Consider the following 27,357-nt stretch of genomic DNA (forward strand, 5'->3'; position numbering starts at 1 on the left):
ATTTATTTTCAAAGCTTTATTTACGTCATAAAGCCATTTTTATGCACATTTCAACATATGTGCAACATATAATTGATATTTAGGAAAAATACATAATTTTTTATAAAACAGAAACATAAGAATAGATCATTATGAAATTAAGGTTCAGAAAATAATTGCCTGCTGAAATATCCTTGTGGTGGTTGTTGGGAATGCAAATTAACATTTAACGGGGGTTGTATATTCATTTGGCTAGATTGTGGTTTTTGAGTTTGTATGGCTGGATGCAAATATTGTTGGGGCACATTTTGATTATATGTATTTGTATTTAGAGAATAAGGTTTTTGTATGTAGATTGGGTTTTGGGCAATAGTAGCTGTATTCTTTTGTGATGGTGGGTTTTTGACTTCATCAAAAATTTGTTCAATTTTAGAAATAATTGCGCCAGAGGAAGGGAAACTACCCTCTTCCTCATAGCAAGTCAGCATCCCACATATGGCTGTCATGCATGTATTTTTTTTCTTCTCATCTTTAATTTTTCTGATTCTACCTGCAATACTAATGCCAAAATGATCAATGTCATCTTCTTTGGCACTAGTATTCAATAATTTTAAGGTTTCGTTACAAATAACGTCCTCCTCTAATTGGCTATTTTTGGTGTTTTTTTTTTTGTTTTTTGGCTTAATATATTTTGTGGGACCTGAGGTAATTATTGTAGGTCTAGGTGGTGATTTATCTTGAACAGTACCAATTTCTATATCCCCTTCATGTTCAGATGAAAATTGATCTATATTGGCTGATGGCCCTTCCTGGTGTGGTTGATGAAGGCTCTCTTGCCCCTCTTCATCATCAACAGGTGTTTGTGCTGCTACATTTCCTGAAGTTCTGTTGAGGTGAAAGAAAAAATAGAAAACAATTAAATACAATGTAATTTATTGTGATGATAACATTATTGTCATAAAACAATTTTAACATACTGTTACATGAATACCTACTCTCTATTTTTCCGACTTGTGCATAGAAATGACAGCTCATCATAATAGATGAAATTTGGTTTTTTAGGGGAACTGCCACTTTTCATGCCCTCATTCCTTATCTTGTGAAATCTGTCCTTAACTGAACGCCACCTTTTCCGCACATCAAGCTCTATTTTAATTGTGCAATGAAACAAAAAAAAAAAAATTTAAATTAATTTTAATAAGTATAGTAACAGTATAAAAACAACTAATTTAAACAAGAAATATACCAATTTTATGTTGTAAGGCTGCATCAGCCTCATGCCATTGTGGGAACAGTTCAGCACAGATTGTTCCCCAACAGTCCATCCTCTTGTTTTTTTGCATGTATTCAGGGCATGTGGGATCCCAAAGGCATGGCATGGATTCAACCTGTAACATAATTTTACAAATTTGTAAAGAAGTGATTACTAAATTTATAAGATTATAAAGCTTGGCATTATCATTATAACATTTTTTAAGCAAAATAATGGAAAATAAATCAGGTACTTACCATAGCAATTAATTTTGCAACATCGATCTTCATTCGCTGGAACCAAGCCATTATAAATTTCAGTAGATCAAAGTTTATCTATTATGAGAAATCACAATAGTAGCAGGCACTGAAACATACTCAGCTCTGTATTTATAGTACAAAGGAAGTGATGTAGGTAATGACGTTTGTGCCTGGTTTATTTGCCTACTGCACCTGCGTTTTTGGTTTGGAAAACGCTGGTAAAAAGCATGTAAAACGCACATTAAACGCAGATTATTCACTTCAACATGCGTTTTCCCATTTCTCATTGACTTCAATGTTAAGGAAACGCTGCAGAAATGGCAAAAACAACTGACATGCTGCTTCTTTTTCAGCATGGTTTTTGACCACAAATATGCAAATTAAACGCTGCTGAAAAAAAAGCAAAGTGCAGACAGGATTTCTGCTTTTACCATAGACTTTGCTGGAAATCAAAAACGCATGCCTTTTTGCCCAAAAACGCTGCTGCCAAAAACGCTGCAGAAACGCGGTAAAAAACGCAACGTGCGAACATAGCCTTATGGTGACTCTGAGGTATAATTTATTTTTGTTTTGTTTTAAATGTGTTAGGTTTCACATTTAAATGTGTAATTGAGATTTCATGATATAATCTCTCTTTAGCCTAAATTTTTTTTTTTTTTATTTTTGTTTGCCTTTCTTAAAACAACATATTGATACTTTAAAATCATTGTTTGTGTTTTTTTCATAGATTCTTGGCGACTGGTCAATCTTTTAGTGCGTTACATTTTGATTTTTTGTTGGGGAGATCAACCATTGCCGTTATAGTACGTCACACATGTGACATGATATGGCAACATTTAAAAGAACAAATGATGCCTCAGCCAAACAGACAAGATTGGTTGAAAATCTCTAAGGGCTTCAAGGACTCTGTGGACTTTCCTAACTGCATAGGAGCTTTGGATGGCAAGCATTTCAGAGTAAAAAAGCCACCAAACTCTGGTTCACGTTATTTCAATTTTCATAAGTTTTTTTCGCTTGTTATTTTGGCATTGGTTGACACAGAATACCGTTTTATTTATGCTGACATTGGGGCCTATGGTAGTGCCTCAGATGCCCGTATTTTCCGTTCATCAAGATTAGCCCAACGGCTGCAAGAAAATTCATTATTGATCCCCCCACCAGTTGCCCTACCTGGTACATCTGGACCGTTGGCACCATATGTCATGGTAGCAGATGCAGGATTTGCATTATCCAAACATGTTATGCGACCATATCCAAGGAGATCAATTGATGACAGGAAACAGTACTTTAATTATCGGCTAACTAAAGCAAGACGTTATGTGGAGTGTGCATTTGGTATATTATCTAACAAATGGCGCATTTATCAGACAACTATTCAGTTGCAGCCAAACTCTGTCAAATCTGTCATCAAGGCTACCATAGTGCTTCACAATTTCTGTCGGATACATGAAGGAGGAACTTATGTTGATGATGAATCTCAGATAAACCATGTTGTTAATCCAACAGGTGAACCTATGTCTCATAATTCGGTGACATCTGGTTTACAAATTAGAAATTTATTTACTGATTACTTTAATTTTTTTGATGCTAATAATAATAATAATAATAATGTTTGTTAATTTTTTCATGGCAATTTTGGATTGACAATGTAGTCATTTTCACCTAGACGAAAATGTTTACTTTGAGTAAAAAATCCAAGAGCTTAAAGATTAATTGTATTAAAGTTAAAATCCGTTAATCACCAACTTACATTTCTGTTAACAACATGGATTTCTGAATGTTGTATGTATGTTTGTAATTTTATGTGATAGTATCATGTTGTTTTTTTTTTAACATTACTAAATCAATAATGTTAATCATCTATGCAAAGAATGCAATATTATATATACATTAAAACAAGAAACTGAAATTTTTTTTTAAAACATTTTTTTTATTAATAATATGCCTATTATTGAAAAAAGTAATGTTGTTATTTTTTTTATAAAAAAAAAAGGATTCTTGCTACTCTTCATGAATCTTTAACAAAATAGTAATATTGTTTCTTTCTAATAAAATTGTTCATATACTTTACATAAAATAGTACACTTCCAATCATTTTTGCATTTATAATTATGTTGAAAAATTTGCGACCTGAAATAATTATGTTGGTCTCATGTTGGACATTTAAATAGACATAATAATTGTAAACTTTGGGTTGAGAATATAAGAAATCATCTAACCATCAAATTTGTTTGTTACAAATGTGTTCCTACAAAATTAAACATATACATGTCAAACAACATATATGTCAACCGGCACAAAATATAAACACACATGCCTTTTTTTGTTGTGTAAAGACTCTGTCTTTAAAAATTTTTGTGAAAATGTTTGTTTTTTTTTCCCATTCATCTTATTTTTATGATAAATGTAAAGATTATCAAATATGTGTATCATAAGTCTACAAGATCTTCTAGGGAAGTAACCTGAGTGTTGCTGAGTATGTTGTTTTGGGTGGCCTCAGAAATAGTATTTTCAGGGATGGAAGCAGTTGTTTGCTGAACAACATTCCTATTACTAACTACAGTAGTGTGTGGAACAGTCTGTTGCATGCTTGTTTGGCCCAACACATTGCCTGTTGTTGAGTACACCTGTGGGTCTACATGGGTAAGTGGGTATTGTGTGTGTGTATGTTGTTGACCTTGAGGATAGTTGACTGATGTTTGTAAGTGTGGTGTAGGTAACATAGTTGAGATTGGATAATGAGGCATCATGAATGATTGTGGGTATGTTGAACCAGGAAACAAGTTAGGTAAAGCCCCAATATTTGTGGGTTGTGTAAAGTAACTAGTACTTGGAGTTGGTTGCAAATTCATATAGTTTATGGGTTGCTGTGAAGTTGCACTTTGTACAGTGCTTAAGGCGCCAGGATTGGTTGAAACATACCCTTGTCTAATTGGTGTTGGGAATACCGTACTTTAAGCAATAGAAGGTTGAGCAGATTGTTGTAATACTGGATTAGTGACAATTACTGTTGCCATTGTTGTTTGTGTAGAAATGGTATTTTGATTGTCTGTTGTGTTTGGGACTGTATGTTGTTGCATAATGGTCCGCCAATTTTCTATGGCTTCATAAACTCTCACTGGTTCCTGTTCTGCCTGACTAGCTGAAAGGAGTGTCAGCATAGCAGCACGTACACGTTCCTGCCTATCGGATGCAATTTTGGTTAAGCTAGTAGATAAAGACTGACAAAAACGCTCGGCATCTGTTTCTGGAATTAAAGTGTTCATTATGTGAATAATGCGTGTGTCAATAATTTCCGGTAAGGATCTCATTTCCTCAGGTCTGCGAATTCTTCTTGCACGGAGAGGTTGTGGTGCAAAACGTGGAAGTACATTTGTTTGTGTTGATTGGGTTGCTGGTGTGGTGGTTTGTTGTGTTGATGAGCCTTGGGTGTTGGTTTGGGCACTCTCTGTTCCACCCTCATGTAACTCAGTTGCTGCTGCTGCATCATGTTGTATCTCTTGATTTTCACTGTCTTCTCTGCCGGGTTCTTGTTCTGATGCTGAGGTGGCTGTAGCAGAGGGACCAGCTGTTGGTTGTTCATCAGAATCGTCTAGATTATCCTCCGTTCTATTTTTTTTTGTTAAAATTAGATAAAAGATTACAATCATTAAAATTATATTTTACAAATTATCTTTTTCAAATAAAGAAAAAAAAAATAAGTTACATTTTTAAAAAAAATTAAACTTACTGTGTTACTTCTAAGATGGGTGCTAGGAAGCTTATTTGTTCATAATAAACATATCTGCGTTTGCGGCCTTGGCTGGATGAGGATGGTATAGGGTTGTACTCCCTTCGGTACTGATCACGTGCCGAACGCCAACGCCTTTTTACCAAGTCAACTGTTGATTTTAAAAAATTATGTCAATTGCAACATTCTGCATAATTTTGCACACATTAATGATAATAAATTTGTATAAATTTAATATAAAAAAAAAAAGGACTAATACATTATAGGAAAATACATTATTGAAGATATTAGTCACTAAAAAACATTTACAATCATTCACAAATACCAATATAATATTTCTCTTCAATTATATTGGAAGTAATTGTGATCTAGCTTTTAAAAAGGTTGCTATTTTTTGCCAATATTTACCAATTTTATGTTAAAAAATTTGCTCTTAAAATTTAAATGTTTTTTAAAAATTACAAAAAAACCCCCATAATTTAGAAAACATGATTAGAAATTGGGATCCAAAAATTTTACTAATAAAACATGGAATTCAAATTCACATGACATTTTTATCTGTTGATTAATTAACTTCATGAAGAATTCTAAATAATATTACAAATTAAATTTTAGTTTTAATTTTTGTAATTTTGCAAAGTTATGGAAAAATGTTTAAAATTTAACATTAACAAAATAAATAGATTATTACATATGACAATTCTTCACAAAGTTAAATAAAAACAAAATTAAGACTACAATAACAAAACATTCACAGTTTTAAAAAAACCCATATATAACATACAAAAGCAAAGCAAAAAAAATTATACAACACTTACCATATTTAGCACGCTTTGAAGTCGAACATCTATGCCATGCATTATTGGGGTACACTTCCTCAGCAACTTGAAGCCAATGGCGGTCAACTGTCAGTCTGTCATGGTAACCATCAACACGTGTATCCCATAATGGTGGGTGAGACTCCACAGCTGCTATCAGTTTCTCCGTGTCCACCCGTGGAGCCATTATTATATTTGGAAGCAGAAATTGTGGTCAAAAACGTTCTTTAACTACACAGAACAACAACTGCTTGCTTGCTCACTCTTTCTGCAAATGCAAAGTAAGTTTTGAGCAAAAAAAATATGTTAGCTATGCCACCTGCAAGTATTTAAAATTGTAACAACCTTGATTTTTCAAACACGGACACGGACCGCACGGATAGCATACGGAGGCCATCCGTATCACGTACGTGTAAACACGGACCCATAGGATTTAATGGATCCGTGAGGACGTTATGCCGGAGGAAAACGGACATGTCAGCGCTTTTTCTGCACGGTCATACGTAGGCACGGAACGGACACACGCTCCGTGCCAAAACACTGACGTGAGGCTATTTACATTAAAAGGACTGTGTCAACATAAGCACGTGTCTCCGGTACGTGTAAAAAATGACAAACACGTACCGGCGGCACGGATGTGTGCTGCAGGCCTTAAACATACTTTTTTAAAAATGTATTTAATAATGGTGGATGGTTAGGAAATTTAAATCAGCACTTCCTTTATTTCTATATATGCAGCATTTTTACAGGAGATTGAGTCGTAGAGTAGCTGGATCCCTTGGAAAGCCTTATCAGCGAGTAAAATTTGCTAATCTGGCTTTAAATTGCTCCTTGAGCTCAGGAGAGATTGGTCGACTCTTGAAACGCATTATTGACTCATGTGCTTCTTTGAACAGATCTGCTCCGATTGCTTCTTCCACGCTTTGCTTCCAGGCTGACAGCTTGGGCTTGTCCTCAAAAACATCAGCCCCGACCAAAACTGGCTGTAAAAAAAAAAAAAAAAAGGAATTATGTATAATATACTAGATATTTTTGGGAAGATCTGATTTCTGGTGCATGAACCATTCTGATCTCACACTTTCAATGTGAAAGAGTGGCCATGGCTCCCAATCTGCATGCCAGGATCACACATCCCACACCCCATATGCTCAATCCAAACTTTTGTTACAATAATTGAACCCTGGGACATTACTGTCTGTTCTGCACACTTATGACAATAACTTATATTTAGAAAAATCACCAGTCCGGGCCTGCTCCAAGGGAACCTGTCATGTGAAAAAAACGCTATTAGGCCTTATGAGCATGCCGCGTTTTTGGGTGCAGATTGTTGTCCTAAACTGTATGCAGTCCTTCCCTAGCAAAGTCTATAAGAATTCAGAAAGGCTTTGCGCACGTTGCTTCTTTTTTGCCTGCAGTTTTGGGTGCAGAAAAAAGAAGCAAAGAAGCAGCCTGTCAATTATTCTTGCGTTTTTCAAGGAAGTCGTGAAAAAAAACGTATGAAAAAAAACGAAGGTAGTTAATTCTTTGCGTATCATTGCGTTTTTCCCTACGTTTCAGAGGACTGACAGATCAATCCCCTCTGACTTTGGGTTGGCGGGGGATTGATCCACAGTATCTGGCCAGATGCAGGTTCCCATATAAAATTCATGGGGATCAGAATCACGTGCAAAGGGGTAGGAGCAAGTGCTTCATACTCACTGATCACTGGGGCAGCTGTCACTCTGCTCCCGCAGCCTCATCTTCTTCTCGAGCTGATGGCTCATTAGGCTCATACATATTCACTGCTTCTCCCAACCATCGGTGACTGATTGGTTGCAGTCAGACAGCTGTCACACAGCGTGGGGGAGCGTCTGACTGCAACCAATTACAGACGCTGGTGGGCGGGTCTATATCATACAGTAAAATAAAGGATTAAAAAAAAAAAAAAACGGCATGCGGTCCCCTCAATTTTAATACCCAGCCAAGATAAAGCCCAACAGCTGAGGGCTGGTATTCTCAAACTGGAGAGACCTATGGTTATTAGGCTCTCCCCAGTCTAAAATTATCAGCCAGCAGCCGCCCAGAATTCATTAGATGTGTCAGTCCCAGCACTTTCCCCAGGTCTTCCTGATTGCCCTGGTGCGATGGCAATCGGGGTACTAAGGAGGGGAGAGACTCCACGTCTTTTTTTAAATCAAATAATTAAAAATAAAATGCGTGGGACCCCTCCAATTTTTCATAACCAGCCAAGATACAGCAGACAGCTGAGGGTTGCAGGTTTGCATTTGCTACTGTTTCTTTGCTGGATATTAAAAATGGGTGGACTCAACGTCATTTGTTTTTTTTTACAAAAAAACAATTAAAAAAACAACAGCTGGCCAAGCTAGCAATCCCTCTATCAAACTATTCTGTTATTTCTTTCTAATTATCTATTCTATATGTACTTTCTATCTAGTCTTTCTAAGCTATCTATCAATTATCCTATCCTATCATATTTTGTTCTTCCTTTAAGAAACACATTAACAAAAATGCACCCAAAAAACGCAGAGAAATGCGGCAAAAACGCATACGTTTTTTGATGCGTTTTTCCGACCAGAGGTGCGTTTTTCTGCCAGAGGGTGCATTTTTGTTCAAATCAAAGTTTATTAGAATAGAAGAAGATAATCAAACAATTGCACAGCGCGCAGGCAGAGGGTATATATCCAAGCTAGCTGCTAAAAACACAACAGTTCTTTGACTACACCTGCACCACTGGCGACCAAAAATAACAAGTACAATTCGTATGTGTTTGAAATAGGAAGAACAAGTTGAAAAAAAAGAGATAAAGAAGAGGAGGTGGAAGAAGAATTTAGAGACAGTAAAGACAACAGAAACGTGGGAAAGTAAGATGAAAGGGGAAGGGTACAAAGAGTTCCCACCAGAGTGGACGCGCCCTCCTACATCAAAACCACATTTTCAAGGCTAACCTTCTAGGTACAGAAATAAGAGAATGGAAAATTACCTACATACCTGCCCCCCCGTGAATCCATAGACCCATATCCGGTGAGTCCCTGAACATGATCCACGGGGCCCACGTAGCATCAACTTTGTCCTTGTTGCCGAGTGTCTGACCTATCAAGGTCTCCATCCTGAAGATCGCGTTGCACTCTGCTATGAATTCATCCCGTGATGGGATTCTAGTTTGCTTCCAATATCTTGGAATTAGGTTTCTGGCAGCTGTTAAAAAATGTCTTAATAAACCTTTCCTAAACCCTTAAGCAGAAACATTCCCGAGGGACAGGAGAGCTAACTCTTTTGTGGGCCGGATCTGCCTCAAGGAAAGTTTATTGAGTAACTGGAAAATGCTCTCCCAGAATGATCTCACCGGGGGACATGACCACCAGATATGAGTGAGGGTTCCCCTCTCCTTTTGGCATCTCCAGCACACCTCAGAGGCTGATGGAAAGGCAGCATGGATACTCACAGGACACCTATACCACCTAGATAGGATCTTGTAGCACCTTTCCTGTGATATCACATTCAGCGAAGTTTTACCAATAAAGAGAAGGATTTTGGTCCGCTCCTCAGCCGAGAATGACCTCCCCCACTCTCTCTCCCATTTCCCAAAGTACCCAGGCAAGCCGTCCCTCGCACCTCTGCATCTGAGAAACAAGTCATACAAGGTCGAAATGGTATGGCCTGGAGGATCCTTCGCTAGGCAAAGGGCCTCAAAGGGTGTGAGTGCCCTATAGATGTCTACCCTCCTAGCCATAGACACTATAAAACTTTTCAGCTGTTCGAAGAAGAACCACATATCTTGAGATTTGTTGATATCTGAAGAGTAATTATCTAGGGGTTTAATACCTGTGTCTGAGATAAAGTCACGAATAATAGGATGGTCACTCTTCCTTTTATGGAGGAATGTTGATCTATGGAAACCCGCCTGAAAATCTGAATTACTATGGACCGGTGTCAATGGGCCTGGAATGGAGGACAAGTCAAGATATTTATTACCTCGGGACATAAAATTCCGCAATTGCTTTGTGATAAAGGGTACTGTGATAGAGCTGGAGCTGGGTGGTGCTCTGGTCCAAATAACTACCTTCGGATCAACATCAGATTGCGCGCTTTCGGCTTCCACCCATCTTTTCGTTTCACCTGAGTTAAATAGATCCAGAACGCACGTCCCTAAAGAGGCGTAGCTATACAAAAGGAGATTAGGGAGTCCAGTTCCTCCCATATCCCTTGATCTACTCAATATTTTGTGGGAAATACGTGGGCGTTTATGTGCCCAGACAAATTTGGTTATGCTAGATTTCAGACGTGAGAAAAAAGAGGCCGGCAATACTAAGGGGATGGTTTGGAAGTAATAAAGCAGCTTCGGTAACAGGTCCATTTTGATCGCATTTATCCTCCCAAACCATGAAAGCTGGAGTTTGTTCCAGTTATTGAGGTCTAATTCTAACTTCCTGGAAATGTGGCGGTGATTTGATTTAAAGAGGTCAAGGGGATCTGCCGTCAGTTTAATTCCTAGGTATGTCAATGAATCCACCTGCCATTTGAAGGGGAGAGAGGCTTTGAGCTGAGTCACCAGCATTGGAGGAAGAGATATATTCAGTATTTCGGATTTATGAGTATTTATTTTAAAATTACTCAGAGATCTGAACCTCCGCAATTCAGCCATTATGTTGGGTAGACTAATGAGTGGAGAGGTAACGTACAGGAGCAGATCATCGGCGAATAAAGCTAATTTATGGTCCTGTTTGTGAAATGTAACCCCTTTAATTGATATATTGCTCCTCAATGCCACCGCCAGATGTTCCATGGTCAGAATATATAATAATGGGGAAAGGGGGCACCCTTGTCTTGTTCCATTACATATTGTAAAGGAATCTGAGAGGGAGCCATTTATTTTGATTTGTGCTGTGGGCGAAGAGTAGAGTGCTGTAACTCTGTTCATCATGTGCTCTCCCAACCCTATGTTTTTAAGGACCTGAAACATGAAACCCCAGTGCACCCTGTCAAACGCCTTCTCTGCATCTACCGACAGGATGCACATGGGGATCCCGTGACGTCTTGCGGCGTCAATCAGGGAGATGGTCCTCAGGGTGTTGTCCCTGGCTTCTCTTCTGGGCACGAAACCCACCTGGTCTGGATTTACCAGTCTGGGAAGAAGGTCTCGTAACCTATTTGATATCATTTTAGAATAAAGCTTGATATCTAGATTTATGAGCGAGATCGGTCTATAGTTGCAGCAAAGAGATGCGTCCTTCCCTGGTTTTGGTATAACTGTGATGTGGGCCATCAACGCCTGGGGAGGGAACGCACCCCCTGCAGATATATATCTACAGACCGATAGCAACAGAGGATTTAGAAGTTCTGAAAATTGTTTATAGAAACCCGCTGAGAACCCGTCTGGACCTGGGCTTTTCCCTGACTTCAAATCTGAGACTACCGCATTGACCTCCTCCAGGGAGAAGTCCTCTTCCAGCTCCAGTAAGGTATCATTTGAGATGGAAGGGAGATTATGGGATTTCAGGTAAGCTTTAACATCATCTTGAGTCCCATATGGCGCTATGTGTCCCGATTGTCCCCTAATATCATAAAGCGCCTTGTAGTATGTGCGGAAGCCTGCTAAAATGTCCTGGTTGCTATGCAAATGACCATCACTTCCTGGGTCTTTTATGAAAGGGATGTAAGTATTCATGGAGCGGGGATGGAGGGCCCTTGCAAGAAGCTTCCCACTTCTATTTCCCAGTTGATAAAAGCGGCTTTTGAGACGTTCTCATAAGCCCCTGGATTTCTGGTCTAATACCTCTAGTAATTTATGTCTGGTTGTAGAGAGTTGTGCGTAGGTTGTAGGAGATGAGTCCCGTTTGTGTTTGCTTTCTAGTGAGGCAATCTGGTTAGATAACTGCGTTATTTCAATGGCTCTTTCTTTTTTCAGGCGGGTACCATGTGAGATCAAAATGCCCCTTAATACACATTTCAGTGATTCCCACTGGATTGCAGGAGAAGTGGTATCACATTCATGATCTCTAATAAAGTTATGAATTGACTGGGTAAGGTCCGCTTTGCATAACTGATCCTGTAATAGGTTTTCATTCAGTCGCCAGGTGAAATTTGATTTGACACGAGGCCCTAACTGAATCGATAAGTAAATGGGAGCGTGGTCTGACCATATTATATTACCTATGGTCGCTTCTACTGTCATGTCTAGGAGGGCATGAGAAATGTGGAAGGAGTCAATTCTGCTATAGACAGAATGGACCGAGGAATAGAAGCTGTAATCTTTGGTGTCCGGATGAAGAATCCTCCATATGTCCACCAATCTCAGACCATGCATGTGCTTTTTGACCCTTTGTATGACTGAGGCCGGATAGGACGACTTACCCGATGACACATCGAGGGCCGGGTTCATTGGTAGATTAAAATCGCCTCCTAATATCACCGGAGAGGAGTCCGCAAAATCTTCCAGAATTTTCCTCCCGTCTGCACAGAATCTGTCCTGCCCCTGGTTAGGAAAGTACATGTTAGCAATAACAAAGATATTGGTTTTCCAAGAAAGCTTTAAGAAAATATATCTTCCCTTGGGGTCGATACAGGAGTCTAACACCTCTGGTATGAAGGACCTATGAAATGCCACGGAAACCCCCTTAGACTTAGCATCAGGATTCGAGCTATGGTGCCAAATTGGGTAGTAAGCCGAGGAACACTTAGGAATTGCATCTGACCTAAAGTGAGTTTCCTGAAGCATCAAGATGGCCACCCGTTGCTTATGACAGGAATATGCTATCTGTTTTCTTTTTTCAGGGACATTCAAACCTTTAACGTTGAAGGAGCAAAACTTGACACTATCCATAATGCAGGTCAGCTGGAAGCATGATGTGGTATCTGGAGGCTGGTCCAGTCAGGTGAGAGGGAAGGATAGAGAAGAAAGAAAGACAGAGAAAAGAAAGAGCAAGGTTTAGGTCAAAGGACCTAAAAGGTGGGTAAGGAACCCTAGTATTAAGTGGTGCAAAATTTCCATGGCAATGGATTGCCATTTGCACTAAGGGGGGTTAGAGGAAGCCAAGAACGGCAGCGAGTCCGTTCCTTACCCCCCGCCTCTAATACAATATGATATATCATTATTAGAGATGAGCGAACCGGTCCCGGTTCGGCTCGAGGCCGGTTCGCCGAACGGGGGTCCCGTTCGAGTTCGGTTCGTCGAACGTTCGACGAACCGAACTCGAACGTATAGGCTATAATGGGAGGCAATCACAAACACATAAAAATGCATTATAAATGTACACAAACAGTTAATAAACATTGCCATAACACTTACCGGTCCTCGCGATCCCTTCTGCACTCTGTCTCTGCCGCTATTCCATCCGATGATCGCTGAATCCTCCCGGTGACCTGCACTGCCAGCAGAGAAGCAGGACCTATCGTGACGTCAAAATAGCCATGTGACCAGTCACGTGGCTATTATCTCATTGGCTACAGACTGGTCACATGACTATAACACGTCATGTAGGACCTGCGAGTGCATCTCTCCGGTACACGGTGCACATATGTGTATCGCCGTGTACCGGCGACATGCTCTAGCACACGGTCGACTCCCCGTTCCGTTAGGGACCGGCTGACACAGCCGGTCATTAACGGAGATCACCGTTGCCATAGCAACGCAGTTAGCGGTGACGTCACCGCTAACCGCGGCTCCGGGAGCACCGTTGCTATGGTAACGCGTCTGTCAGCGTTACCGCTAGCAGCCAGCAGTGATCACTCACGGAGTGAAGGATGCACGCTGCTTCCCGATTGTAGTGAGCATTGTAGTTAGGATGGAGGTTCCCCAGGCCCAAGTGATGCCCCTCACTACAATCGTCACTACTACTACACTAGAAAGAAAGAAGACAGAAGAGCAGGATCGTGGAGGGCTGACAGGGGTAATAAAGATGGAGTCTCTAATGTGTCTGTGTATTTATTTCTATTAAAGTATTTTTTCTCTGTGTGGTGTCTTTTTTTAACCCTTTATTGGAGATTCTTAATGGCCGGGTCAAACGTGCCTGACATTAAGAATCTCTGGCTTAATACTGGCTGGTAAAACAAAGCCAGTATTAACTCATGATTACCCAACAAGCCACCCGGCTCCAGGGCTGTTGGAAGAGTTGGATACAGCGCCAGATGATGGCGCTTCTATGAGAGCGCCATTTTCTGGGACGGCTGCGGACTGAAATCCGCAGCAGAGGCGCCCACAAACCTCGGGCTAACCTGTGCTGCGGATTCCAATCCCCAGCTGCCTAGTTGTACCCGGCTGGACACAAAAATAGGGCGAAGCCCACGTCATTTGTTTTTTAATTATTTCATGAAATAAGTGAAATAATTAAAAAAAACGGGCTTCCCTATATTTTTGGTTCCCAGCCGGGTACAAATAGGCAACTGGGGGTTGGAGGCAGCCCGTGGCTGCCAGCTGTACCTGGCTAGCATACAAAAATATGGCGAAGCCCACGTCATTTTTTTGGTGGGCAAAAAACTTCTGCATACAGTCCTGGATGGAGTATGCTGAGCCTTGTAGTTCTGCAGCTGCTGTCTGCTCTTCTCCATACAGACAGACAGCAGCTGCAGAACTACAAGGCTCAGCATACTCCATCCAGGACTGTATGCAGAAGTTTTTTGCCCCCTGAAAAAATTATGTGGCTTCGCCATATTTTTGTATGCTAGCCAGGTACAGCAGGCAGGTACGGCTGCCCCCAACCCCCAGTTGCCTATTTGTACCCGGCTGGGAACCAAAAATAAAGGGAAGCCCTTTTTTTATTATTTCATGAATTTCATGAAATAATTAGAAAACAAATGACGTAGGCTTTGCTCCATTTTTGTGTCCAGCCAGGTACAACTAGGCAGCTGGGATTGGAATCCGCACCACCGGTTGGCCTGAGCTTTCTGGGCCCCACTGCTGCGAATTGCAGTCTGCAGCCACCTCAGAAAATGGCATTTTCATAGAAGCGCCATCTTCTGGCGCTGTATCCAACTCTTCCAGCACCTGCCTGCTATACCTGGCTAGCATACAAAAATATGGCGAAGCTCACGTCCTTTTTTTGTAGCTTTTTGGCAAAAAAAAAAAAAAATGCTTCCCTGGATTTTCCATTGCCAGTGAAGGTAACACCAAGCAGTGGGGGTTAGCAGCCAGTAGCTGCTTGGATTACCCTTAGCTAGCAATACAAAAAATGCAGTGGGAGCTAACATATATTTTTTTTAATTATTTATTTAAATAACTAAAAATAAAATGGGCTTCCCTGTATTTTGATTGCTGGACATCACAGTGCTGTAAAAATAAATCTTTAAAAAAATGACGTAGCGCTCCGCGGTATTTTTGATTCTCAGCGCAGATAAAGCAGACAGCTATGGGTTGCCACCCCCATCTGCCTGCCGTTACCTTGGTTGGCAATCAAAATACAGGGAAGCCCATTAATTTTTTCTATTTAAAAAATAGTTAAAAAAAAAAAATTACGTTGGGTCCCCCCATTTTTGATAGCCAGCTAGGGTAAAGCAGACGGCTGTAGCCTGAAAACCACAGCTGGCAGCTTTACCGTGGTTGGGGATCCAATGTGGAGGTCCCCTCAGGCTCTTTTTTATAATTATTTTATAAATATTAATAATTACACAATAAAAGTAGGGGACCCCCCAAATTGGATCACCAGCCAAGGTAAAGCGGACAGCTGTGGTCTGGTATTCTCAGGGTGGGAAGGTCCATAGTTATTGGGCCTTCACAGCCTAAAAATAGCAGGCCGCAGGCACCCCAGACGTGGCGCATCCACTAGATGCGCCAATCCTGGCGCTTCACCCCAGCTCATCCCGTGCCCTGGTGCAGTGGCAAACGGGGTAATAAATCGGGTTGATACTAGCTGTAAAGTCACCTGAGATCAAGCCCAGCAGTTTGTGATGTCATGGCGTCTATTAGATACCCAACATCATAAACTGTCAGTACTAACAAAAACAAAAAATCGACAAAAGAAATTTATTTGAAAAAACAGTCCCCAAAACATTTCCTCTTTCACCAATTTATTGTAAGAAAAAAAATAAAGGGGTCCCACGACGACTCTGGACCGTCTAGAATATGGGGGGGAGACACTCAGGGAACGTATCCCCCATTTTCTAGGAGTGCGGACCCTTCATGTGAGGAGTGTGGGTGCAATGAATCTGCACTCACTCTCCCCGGGTCCACAGCAGCAGAGTCCATGTCGTAATGGTTGCTACCAAAGCTGCGATGCCCTGCTCATGAGGTAAGGGCATGCCTAATCAGGAGAACTACTGTAGAGGAAGCTCTGCTCACTGGTATATAGGTGCTCAGAGGTAATAATAGATAAAATTAGTGAGTAACCTCGGCACTCTATATCTCCCAGACTAAGTCAGTAAGTCACAATGGATAGTAATGCAAAATCACTCTTTATTGGTCCGTATTAAGAAAATTTTTTTTTCATAAGCATATATGTTTTTGTCCAAAACAAGTTACAAATGACGTTTCGGCCTGAGCCTTCGTCAGATTGGACTTATCTGCATGTAATCATGAAAAATGACAATAATCAGTATCACATAAGAGTGAGAGAACAATAACATAAACTCGAACAATGTAGAGGTACAATTGGGATGCAGCAAAAAAATTGCAACACAGCAAGAAATGAAACACATGATACAAATGTCATAATACAGTACAAGGACAATATAGTAATGACAAATATGGGGTCAGAGTAGACTTAGACAGCTCTGGTACGAAAGAGATGTCAATCATAAAGTAACATGTGCAGTAGGTGTAGAGCTACACTATGCATGGCAGAGCTAATGGGTAGACCGACCATAGAAAAAGTAGAGAAAAAGTGGAGAAAAAGTGGAGAATAAGTGGAACATAAGAGGAGAAAAAGTGGAGAAAAAGTGGAGAAAAAAGTGGAGAAAAAAGTGGAGAAAAAGTGGAGAAAAAGTGGAGAAAAAGTGGAGAAAAAGTGGAGATTAAGAGGAGAAAAAGTGGAGAAAAAAGTGGAGAAAAAGTGGAGAAAAAGTGGAGCATAAGTGGAGAAAAAGTGGAGAAAAAGTGGAGAAAAAGTGGAGCATAAGAGGAGAAAAAGTGGAGAAAAAAGTGGAGAAAAAGTGGAGAAAAAGTGGAGCATAAGAGGAGAAAAAGTGGAGAAAAAGTGGAGCATAAGAGGAGAAAAAGTGGAGAAAAAGTGGAGAAAAAGTGGAGAAAAAGTGGAGCATAAGAGGAGAAAAAGTGGAGATTAAGAGGAGAAAAAGTGGAGAAAAAGTGGAGCATAAGAGGAGAAAAAGTGGAGAAAAAGTGGAGAAAAAGTGGAGAAAAAGTGGAGAAAAAGTGGAGAAAAAGTGGAGAAAAAGTGGAGATTAAGAGGAGAAAAAGTGGAGAAAAAGTGGAGAAAAAGTGGAGAAAAAGTGGAGCATAAGAGGAGAAAAAGTGGAGAAAAAGTGGAGAAAAAGTGGAGAAAAAGTGGAGAAAAAGTGGAGCATAAGAGGAGAAAAAGTGGAGATTAAGAGGAGAAAAAGTGGAGAAAAAGTGGAGAAAAAGTGGAGAAAAAGTGGAGAAAAAGTGGAGAAAAAGTGGAGAAAAAGTGGAGCATAAGAGGAGAAAAAGTGGAGAAAAAAGTGGAGAAAAAGTGGAGAAAAAGTGGAGAAAAAGTGGAGATTAAGAGGAGAAAAAGTGGAGCATAAGAGGAGAAAAAGTGGAGAAAAAAGTGGAGAAAAAGTGGAGAAAGTGGAGAAAAAAATGGAGAAAAAGTGGAGAAAAAGTGGAGAATAAGAGGAGAAAAAGTGGAGAAAAAGTGGAGAATAAGAGGAGAAAAAGTGGAGAATAAGTGGAGAAAAAAAATGGAGAAAAAGTGGAGAAAAAGTGGAGCATAAGAGGAGAAAAAGTGGAGAAAAAAGTGGAGAAAAAGTGGAGCATAAGAGGAGAAAAAGTGGAGAAAAAAGTGGAGAAAAAGTGGAGCATAAGAGGAGAAAAAGTGGAGAAAAAGTGGAGAAAAAGTGGAGCATAAGATGAGAAAAAGTGGAGAAAAAAGTGGAGAAAACGTGGAGAAAACGTGGAGAAAAAGTGGAGAAAAAGTGGAGAAAAAGTGGAGAAAAAGTGGAGCATAAGAGGAGAAAAAGTGGAGAAAAAAGTGGAGAAAAAAGTGGAGAAAAAGTGGAGAAAAAGTGGAGCATAAGAGGAGAAAAAGTGGAGAAAAAGTGGAGAAAAAGTGGAGCATAAGAGGAGAAAAAGTGGAGAAAAAGTGGAGAAAAAGTGGAGAAAAAGTGGAGCATAAGAGGAGAAAAAGTGGAGAAAAAAGTGGAGAAAAAGTGGAGCATAAGAGGAGAAAAAGTGGAGAAAAAAGTGGAGAAAAAGTGGAGAAAGTGGAGAAAAAAATGGAGAAAAAGTGGAGAAAAAGTGGAGAATAAGAGGAGAAAAAGTGGAGAAAAAGTGGAGAATAAGAGGAGAAAAAGTGGAGAATAAGTGGAGAAAAAAATGGAGAAAAAGTGGAGAAAAAGTGGAGAAAAAGTGGAGCATAAGAGGAGAAAAAGTGGAGAAAAAGTGGAGAAAAAGTGGAGAAAAAGTGGAGAAAAAGTGGAGCATAAGAGGAGAAAAAGTGGAGAAAAAAGTGGAGAAAAAGTGGAGCATAAGAGGAGAAAAAGTGGAGAAAAAGTGGAGAAAAAGTGGAGCATAAGAGGAGAAAAAGTGGAGAAAAAGTGGAGAAAAAGTGGAGAAAAAGAGGAGAAAAAGTGGAGAAAAAGTGGAGAAAAAAGTGGAGAAAAAGTGGAGAAAAAGTGGAGAAAAAGTGGAGATTAAGAGGAGAAAAAGTGGAGAAAAAGTGGAGAAAAAGTGGAGCATAAGAGGAGAAAAAGTGGAGAAAAAAGTGGAGAAAACGTGGAGAAAAAGTGGAGAAAAAGTGGAGAAAAAGTGGAGAAAAAGTGGATAAAAAGTGGAGAAAAAGTGGAGCATAAGAGGAGAAAAAGTGGAGAAAAAAGTGGAGAAAACGTGGAGAAAAAGTGGAGAAAAAGTGGAGAAAAAGTGGAGCATAAGAGGAGAAAAAGTGGAGATTAAGAGGAGAAAAAGTGGAGAAAAAGTGGAGCATAAGAGGAGAAAAAGTGGAGAAAAAAGTGGAGAAAAAGTGGAGAAAAAGTGGAGATTAAGAGGAGAAAAAGTGGAGCATAAGAGGAGAAAAAGTGGAGAAAAAAGTGGAGAAAAAGTGGAGAAAAAGTGGAGCATAAGAGGAGAAAAAGTGGAGAAAAAAGTGGAGAAAACGTGGAGAAAAAGTGGAGAAAAAGTGGAGCATAAGAGGAGAAAAAGTGGAGATTAAGAGGAGAAAAAGTGGAGAAAAAGTGGAGCATAAGAGGAGAAAAAGTGGAGAAAAAAGTGGAGAAAAAGTGGAGAAAAAGTGGAGATTAAGAGGAGAAAAAGTGGAGCATAAGAGGAGAAAAAGTGGAGAAAAAAGTGGAGAAAAAGTGGAGAAAGTGGAGAAAAAAATGGAGAAAAAGTGGAGAAAAAGTGGAGAAAAAGTGGAGAATAAGAGGAGAAAAAGTGGAGAAAAAGTGGAGAAAAAGTGGAGAATAAGAGGAGAAAAAGTGGAGAATAAGTGGAGAAAAAAATGGAGAAAAAGTGGAGAAAAAGTGGAGAGAAAGTGGAGAAAAAAATGGAGAAAAAGTGGAACACCCTTTGGTACCTTTCATGTGGCACTAAGGGGTGCTTAGCTTTGTATTTAGCCAAAAAAATGAAAAAAAAATGACATAGGGTTCCCCCTAGTTTTGTAGCCAGCTAGGGTAAAGCAGACGGCTGCAGCCTGCAGACCACAGCTGGCAACCTCACCTTGGCTGGTAATCCAAAACTGAGGGCACCCCACGCTGTTATTTTAAATTAAATAAATAATTAAAAAAAAAAAAACACGTAGGGGTCCCCCAAAATTGGATCACCAGCCAAGGTAAAGCAGACAGCTGGGGCCTGATATTCTCAGACTAGGGAGGTCCATGGTTATTGGAATCTCCCCAGCCTAAAAATAGCAGGCCGCAGCCGCCCCAGAAGTGGCGCATCCATTAGATGCGCCAATCCTGGTGCTTCGCCCCAGCTCATCCCGCGCCCTGGTGCGGTGGCAAACGGGGTAATATTTGGGGTTAATACCAGATGTGTAATGTCACCTGGCATCAAGCCCTGGGGTTGGTGAGGTCAGGCGTCTATCAGATACCCGACATCACCAACCGAGTCAGTAATAAAAAAAAAATACACGACAAACACATTTTTATTTGAAAAAACACTCCCCAAAACATTCCCTCTTTAACCAATTTATTAGATTGAAAAACAAATCCAGGTCTGGTGTAATCCAAGGGGTTGCCATGACGATGCACACTGTCCCAGTCAATGAAGAGCAGGATGTTCCCCATTGGCTGGGAGAGCAGTGCAGTGACCTGAGCTAACATCAATGGGTCAGCCCAGGTCACTGCAGGGGGGTGACAAGTGCTGCTGTCAGTGAGGTACATTACCTGCGCTGATCTCCAGCACACTGACAGCCCCTGTCACTGAGGTCAATGACCGGCGCCTTCACATCAAGTATCGCGAGAGGTCCGTGACGTCACCGCCAGTGTCAGTCTCGGGTCGGAAGCGATAGGTGATGTGACAAGCGGCGGCCATGGAGGACAGTGACAGCGCTGAGGTCGGGATGGCGGGACTTCATCACCGCAGGTAAGCCGAACGAGCGAGCGAGCGGGCGGGCGGGCGGGGGGGGGGGGGGATGTGTGTGTGTGTGTGTGTGTTTGTGTATGTGTATGTATGTGTACATGCCGCGGGCAGGAGGGGGAGGAGTGAGCTGAGCGGGAAAGTGTGGGCTTCCTGCACGTAACTAAGATAAACATCGGGTTACTAACCAAAGCGCTTTGCTTGGATACCCGATGTTTATCTTGGTTACCAGCTTGTGGCAGGCTGCCAGCGATGGCTCCTGCTCACTGTAGCTGTAAAAAGCCCTGCTTTTTGCTGCTAGAACCGTTCTCGAACGTATCTAGAACTATCGAGCTTTTAGCAAAAAGCTCGAGTTCTAGTTCGATCTCGAACAGCCCAAAAATCACTCGAGCCTAGAACTGGAGAACCACGAACCACGAACCGCGCTCAACTCTAATCATTATAAAGCGCACTAACTATATGCTTTATCATCTAAAGAAAAGTAAACATCATAACAAGCTATTATTCTAGGCATTGACCCCAATCAGCATTCCCGGTAGGTAAGCAAAGTGTTCAGATCAGGGACAAGATTCTAGTAATTGTAAAAAACAAGAAAATCACATGAGTCTCCCGGACTTATTTCTCAAAAGGCCCAGATCTTCGCCTCTAGACGGTCCAGCCCCACAGGGTCCAGTCAGTAAAGGCTAGGGGAAGACACTCCCAACCAGGTCCACCAGGTGGAGGGTCCAAGTGGATCTATAACACAAACAGTTTACTGCTTCCTCCTATGAGGTTTAAGTAGTACTTGACCCAATGTCAGAACCTCTGATAACACCTGTGAAATAACAATGCTAGTCTGGAAAGAAGCAATATTAAGGTGACAGGAGAAAGACTTTCAACAAATCACAGTAACTTGCAACGATGCCTTTGATGCAGTTTCATGGAAAGGCCCTCCCCTGCGGCTCCAGGGATAATTGGCTATCATGCCGGAAGGGCCCATGAAGGTTATCCCCAGTAGGAAACAGGGGTGCTACACAGGACCGCTACCCTGTCGGATTGCTCTTGTCAGGACCTCTTTGTCTCCCATGGCGACGGACTGGCTGCCATACTTGGGGTTCCACAGGGAGTTGGGGGCCTGAGGGCCAATCCGGCAGTGCTACCATAGGAAGCTCGAAAGTCCCTAAGAACTTAGCCAGATCTCCGAGTTTGCGAAAGATTGCTGATTTCCCATCCTTATGCGCTGTCAGCTGGAAGGGGAAACCCCATCTATATGGAATGTTTCTGTCCTGGAGGTGTTGGAGCAGGGGTTTTAATGCTCTTCGCAGCTGCAGAGTGCGTCTAGCCAGATCCGGTAATATCTGGACCTGGGACCCCTGGTAGTTGATGGATCCTGCCTGCCGCACCACGGACATGATGGAGTCCTTTACCTTATAAAAGTGGACTCTACATATTATGTCCCTTGGACGGGAATCTGGAGGGGATTTGGGACCCAGGGCCCTATGTATGCGGTCTAACTCATTCGGCCCAGAGCTTTGTTCTCCCAGAATTTGAGCAAAGAGCTTCTGTGCCATGGCCTCCAGTTCAGGCGTGCCAATACTTTCAGGGATGCCACGGATACGGACATTATTTCGTCGATTGCGGTTCTCTAAGTCCTCTTGCCCTGAAGTGAGCTCATCAATCTCATCAATCTTTGCTGAGTGGCTAAGTAATATTTTCCTTTGTAGGGACAACTCAGCAGTGATGGCTTCCTGGGACTTCTCCACCTCCTCTACCCTGTATGTGAATTCAGATTTCAGTGCCTGCAGCTCTTTCTTATAAGTATTCTCAAGCCTGCTAGCAAATCTGTCCAAATCTTTTTTTGTAGGCAAAGCCTTGATAGATTTACTTATCTCATGTAGATTAGGCAGATCTCCCTCATTGTCCTCCTCGCTGGAGAAGTCCTGCTGTGATTTCCCCAGCTCCTGCTGTGTCTGTGTTTGACTTTCCCAGGGCTGTGAGTTTTCCATGAGGCAGGCAGACGCCATCATTGATCTAGTGTTCCTGACGGCTGCTGAGGTGCTCTGGCTGAGGAAACGATCCATGCTGCTCACTGTCTCCTTTATCTCACCTCGGTGTCTGGTGACTTTCCTGGATCTGCCCATAAGCAGGGAGATGTTAATGTGCTCTAATGGAGGCTAATGGGGGAAGTTCAGGACAGAGCTCCCAGCAAGTGCAGCTCACTCGGCCATCAGCAAGCCACGCCCCCCAGAGGGTGCATTTTTCACTGGAGAAACAAAATTGCAGTGTGCGAACATAGCCTTAACCATATGGGGTTAATCTGCAGGTTAATAGCATTCTGATGCCCCATTCAATGCTGAGTTGGCTGTCAGTGTCGGGAGTGTGGTTACAACTGCTCACTATGCACATAAAGGTGACTGAAACCGCGCCCCTACAACTGAAAACCAGAGCTGCCGGGATGAATTCAGACTATTTCCTCCCAGCAGCAGGGCTCTCAGTGCTGTGGACATATAATGTAAGAATGCTATTAACCTGCAGATTAATCCCATATCTGCAGCTTAATAGAGTTTTGTTGTTTTTATTACATGACAAGTTTCCATTAAAGGAAATCTGTCACCAAATTTTTGCTGCCCATTCTTTGAGCATCATATTGTAGGGGAAGAGACCCAGATTCCAGAGTTGTGTCACTCACTGAGCTGCTTGATATCATTTTGATACAGTCACTGTTTTAATCTGTTGAGATCTAGTAGAGAATGTTGAGCTCTGTATAATTCCGCCACCACCACTGGTTGGCAGTATTCTGTCCATGAACAGAGTACACAAAAAGCTGGCAATCAGTGGTGTGGGCGGAGTTATACAGAGCTCATGAATACGCTTGACTAGCTGGCAGCAGGTTTACTAGTCCTCTAATGATAATCTCTTGCACATAAAACACTGATTTTATAAAAAATAAAAAAAAACCCCTACACTTAAGGCCCAGTCACACACAACAAGATCACTAACGAGATCGTTGCCGAGTGACAGTTTCTGTGACGCAGTAACGATCTCGCCAGCGATCTCGTTATTATCAGGCCCCTGCTGTGAGATCACTAGTCTTTGCCGAATAGTCCGGACCATATTCTTCAACAGCGATGTCCTGCTGGGCAGGACGCATCGCTGTGTTTGACGCCTACCAACGACCTCCTAACATGGTTCCAACGCCTGCCGAGATTGTTATACAGGTCGCTGATCGTTACTGCGTCGTTGGTAAGATCTGACTTTGTGACATCTCACCAGCGACCTCCCAGCGACTTACCAGCGATCCTTATCAGGTCGTATCGTTGTCAGGATCGCTGGTAAGTCGTTGCGCGTGACTGGGCCTTAAGCAGCTCAGTAAGTGACATCACTTGAATCAAGATCTCTTTCTACATTATGCTGCTTTCAGATTAGGTAACAAAAAACAGGAGACAGGTTCCCCTTAAGCCATTCTGCAAACACAAATGACAACTACTGAAGTTATGGGAGTCAAAGATCAAACAGGCATTCAAAAGGAATCTGTCAGTCAATTCATAAGGCACAAACCACAGGCAGCATGAATCAGAACCTGGCTACATGACTGCAGCAAGGTATATTGTGCAAAATGAGTAAGCAGCAGGGGTTGTGCAGTGGAGATTTTTATACACACACACACACACACACACACACACACACACACACACACACACACACACACACACACACACACACACACACACACACACACACACACACACACACTTAACTCACCTGCATAATCTCTACAATAGCTACCAAATCAGCAATGGAGACCTCATCCCCAGCAAAGAATGGTTTGTCCTGCAGGAATTTAGTTTCGATGGCTTTCAAAGTGGCATTTAACTCAGAAAGAGCAGGGTTTAAGCGCTCCGGTGTGGCTTCATGACCGAGGAGATAAGGGGTCATGCCCTAAATAATAGAAGGGAAGAGGACTTGGAATTTATTACAACACAAGTCAATACTTTATACTGTACCAAATATTAATGTACATTAACACAATTTACAATAATTAATCACAATTTCACAGTATGAGTTTTATATTTAAAGCCAGGACCTCCATAGAATTATTGAACCAGACTTGCACCACTATAACTTGCTGCATGGGACCCCAGTATCCTGAGAATGAGGCATTCAAGTGCCCTGTTTAAATGGAATATCAGGGACCCAGTTTGAATAAAATGTGGGACCCATGGTCGCACAGACCCCACAATATTTTTCCTGGTCAGTTTCGGGCAATTTTATGTTTTTTCCCCCCTTGCTTTTCCCTGCATCTTCGCTCTCTGGCTGTGTTTTTCTTATTTTTCGGTCAGCAGTGGTTACCAGGGCAAAGGTCATCTGCTGGTCAGCTGTGAGGTAAAACCAGCTGGAACCGGTCTCAGCTGGTTTTCTTGGCGCTCTTTTTCCTGCTCTGGGATTGGTGAATTGCAGAAAGGGCGGGAAAGAATCAGCTATTTAAAGCTGGATTTCGCTGATCAGCTGGCAGTCGGCGCTTTGAAGAAGTGAAGATCCCCGCCCACCCTCTTTATTGTTGAAATGTATGCCTTTTTTTTATAAAAAAAAAAATAATAAAAAAAAACATTGTTCTTTTGTCGTGCTGTTTTATTAGTGGGTAAAATCACCCAGCATGTGTTGGGTGGATTGTTTCATTAATTGGTGATTATTTATTATATTTATTACATTTTTTATTGATTAACTATTGGTTGTGTTTGTAATTAAATAGTAACTCATGATAAAACATTACGGCCCATTTTTATGCATCAGAAACTTGTATCCGTGTCTTTTTGGTAGGTAGTTATTTTAGTAAATGGGTCTTGTGCTACCATGATGTCTATACATATGCACCGCTCTAGTCACACTTTTGGTACTGCCAGAGGAGAGTACAGGATTTGGCCGTATCTGGCAGATACGTGGAAGCTGAACGGTTGCACCTATCACTCCAGTAGTGCACATCGGAGCCAGTTCTTGGGATTGGTCAAGGAGTAGGCCTCCCGACGATCAGAAAGTTATCAGCTATCCTGGGGATAATCCTTCATGTACTATTTTTCATGATTGACCAAGAGTCCCAACAAAAAAACCCCATTTGTTTTAGCATCATTATCTCCTCAGTCTGTAAGTCAGACGGCATGTTGACAGATTTATGCCTTCGTCATTAGTGAATTTTTTGGTCAGTATAACATCATTAAGGCCGGATTCATAAATCCATGTTTCACTGTCCAAGTACAGACTGAAAAGCACAAACTGGCACAGGGGATTCTGACCCATCTGTACAGCTTCATACAGGCCTACGAGGTTGTTGAATTTGAGTCAGAAATCCACGACCGGTTTGTGTGTACTCATAGCACAAAACATGGATGTGGGCATCAGTTTGTTACTCATCTGTCCCCTTCTCTCTTCTCCTATGGACGCCTCCCATTGCTGAAATCCACACCGGGTTTACTTAGAAGGACGCCATTTCTTACAATATGCATTTCAAGCACCTTAAATCTTGTTTCTCCATGGCTCCAGTTGTACATCGCCCTGACGGTGATGGGCCATTTTCCTGTAGGAGCAATTATATCACAAAAATCTTCAGAAGCTACAAATTCTCCCTGAGGTTTCTTCTCTACAAAATGCTCTTCAGGAGAGCAAACTACTCTCTTGGTGACTGAACTTTTAGTCAAAGTTATGTCTGGAGGAATGGTATCATCTATTTGAAGGAGTGAAGTCTCCAGTGACCAAATACGAACCGTAACAATCTGGAATATCTTTAGTCCGTCAGTAGGCCAAATCCATGTCAAACCTGATACTCACTTTTGTTCTCAATGGTTTGTCTTTAATCACACCTAGCATCCTGCTGGGAAAACAGCAGAGCTGACTCCCTATGCTTGTCCTTTAATCCATGTGATGTCTCGGTAGACACTTCCCTCACATATGACTGAACGTGAACGTATTATAACCTTCATTTATTCTTCTTCCAGTTCACCACCTAAAATGATGTTCTCTTGTCCTTAACACTAGAACTACTGAGGTAGTCATTTTGACTACTTTGCACTATGTATTTCTATATAGGTGTCACGAGTCCAGTAGTTCTAGTGTTAAAGGGAATCTGACACCAGGTCTTTGCTACCCCATCTGAGAGCAGCATAATGTAGAGACAGAGACCCTGATTCCAGCAATGTGTCACTTACTGAGCTGTTTGCTGTCATTTTGTTAAGGCCCGTTTCACACGTCAGTGAAAAACAGTGACGTTTTTCACTGGCGTGTAAAACACGCACATGTCCCTGCGTGTGCCGTGATTCACGGCACACGTGGGTTGTCTAAGTGCAATCCGGGCTCCGTTATCCGTGGCCCGTGATTGCACTTAGAAAACAACTCACCTGTGCGCGCTCCCGCTCTCCATGGTGCTGATCGCTCGCGCGGTGCAGCATCCGGCCGGCGGTGACCCCCGCAGCAGCTGCTTCCGGGTCGGCTGTGTCGCGCATAATGAATATGCGCGACAATAATGAGCCGGCTCAGAAGCAGCAGGGAGAACGGGCTGCAGAGGACATCGCTGGACGCCGGGTGAGTAAAAATGATTTTTATTTTAAAAGCACGTTTTTTTCTGGCACGTGTTTCACGGACCACACCAGTGCGTGGTCCGTGGAACATCAGTGATGCCAGAAAAAAATGGACATCTCTCCGTGCGCCAA

The 27,357-nt window shown here is 41.8% G+C and overlaps 1 protein-coding gene and 1 long non-coding RNA gene across 2 annotated transcripts in view; both read right to left on the reverse strand.

The window, feature by feature from the left end:
* Positions 1–1,036: 1,036 nt before the first annotated feature.
* Positions 1,037–1,566, reverse strand: LOC142298967 (uncharacterized). The gene is made up of 3 exons (XR_012752645.1): positions 1,489–1,566; positions 1,226–1,367; positions 1,037–1,125 (listed from the first exon to the last, which is right to left on the reverse strand). It is a non-coding gene; the product is annotated as an uncharacterized LOC142298967 (long non-coding RNA).
* Positions 1,567–6,813: 5,247 nt separating this feature from the next.
* LOC142298978 (glutathione S-transferase theta-3-like) overlaps positions 6,814–27,357 on the reverse strand; it is an 82,275-nt gene continuing 61,731 nt past the window's right edge. The window contains exons 4-5 of the mRNA XM_075341802.1: positions 24,422–24,598; positions 6,814–7,022 (exon numbers count right to left, since the gene is read on the reverse strand). Coding sequence (XP_075197917.1) covers positions 6,831–7,022; positions 24,422–24,598 — 369 coding nt within the window. The 3' untranslated portion in view covers positions 6,814–6,830. The remainder of the gene's footprint in view (positions 7,023–24,421; positions 24,599–27,357) is intronic.

Source organism: Anomaloglossus baeobatrachus, chromosome 1 (assembly GCF_048569485.1).
Source record: "Anomaloglossus baeobatrachus isolate aAnoBae1 chromosome 1, aAnoBae1.hap1, whole genome shotgun sequence".
Classification (NCBI taxonomy): Eukaryota; Metazoa; Chordata; class Amphibia; order Anura; family Aromobatidae; genus Anomaloglossus; species Anomaloglossus baeobatrachus.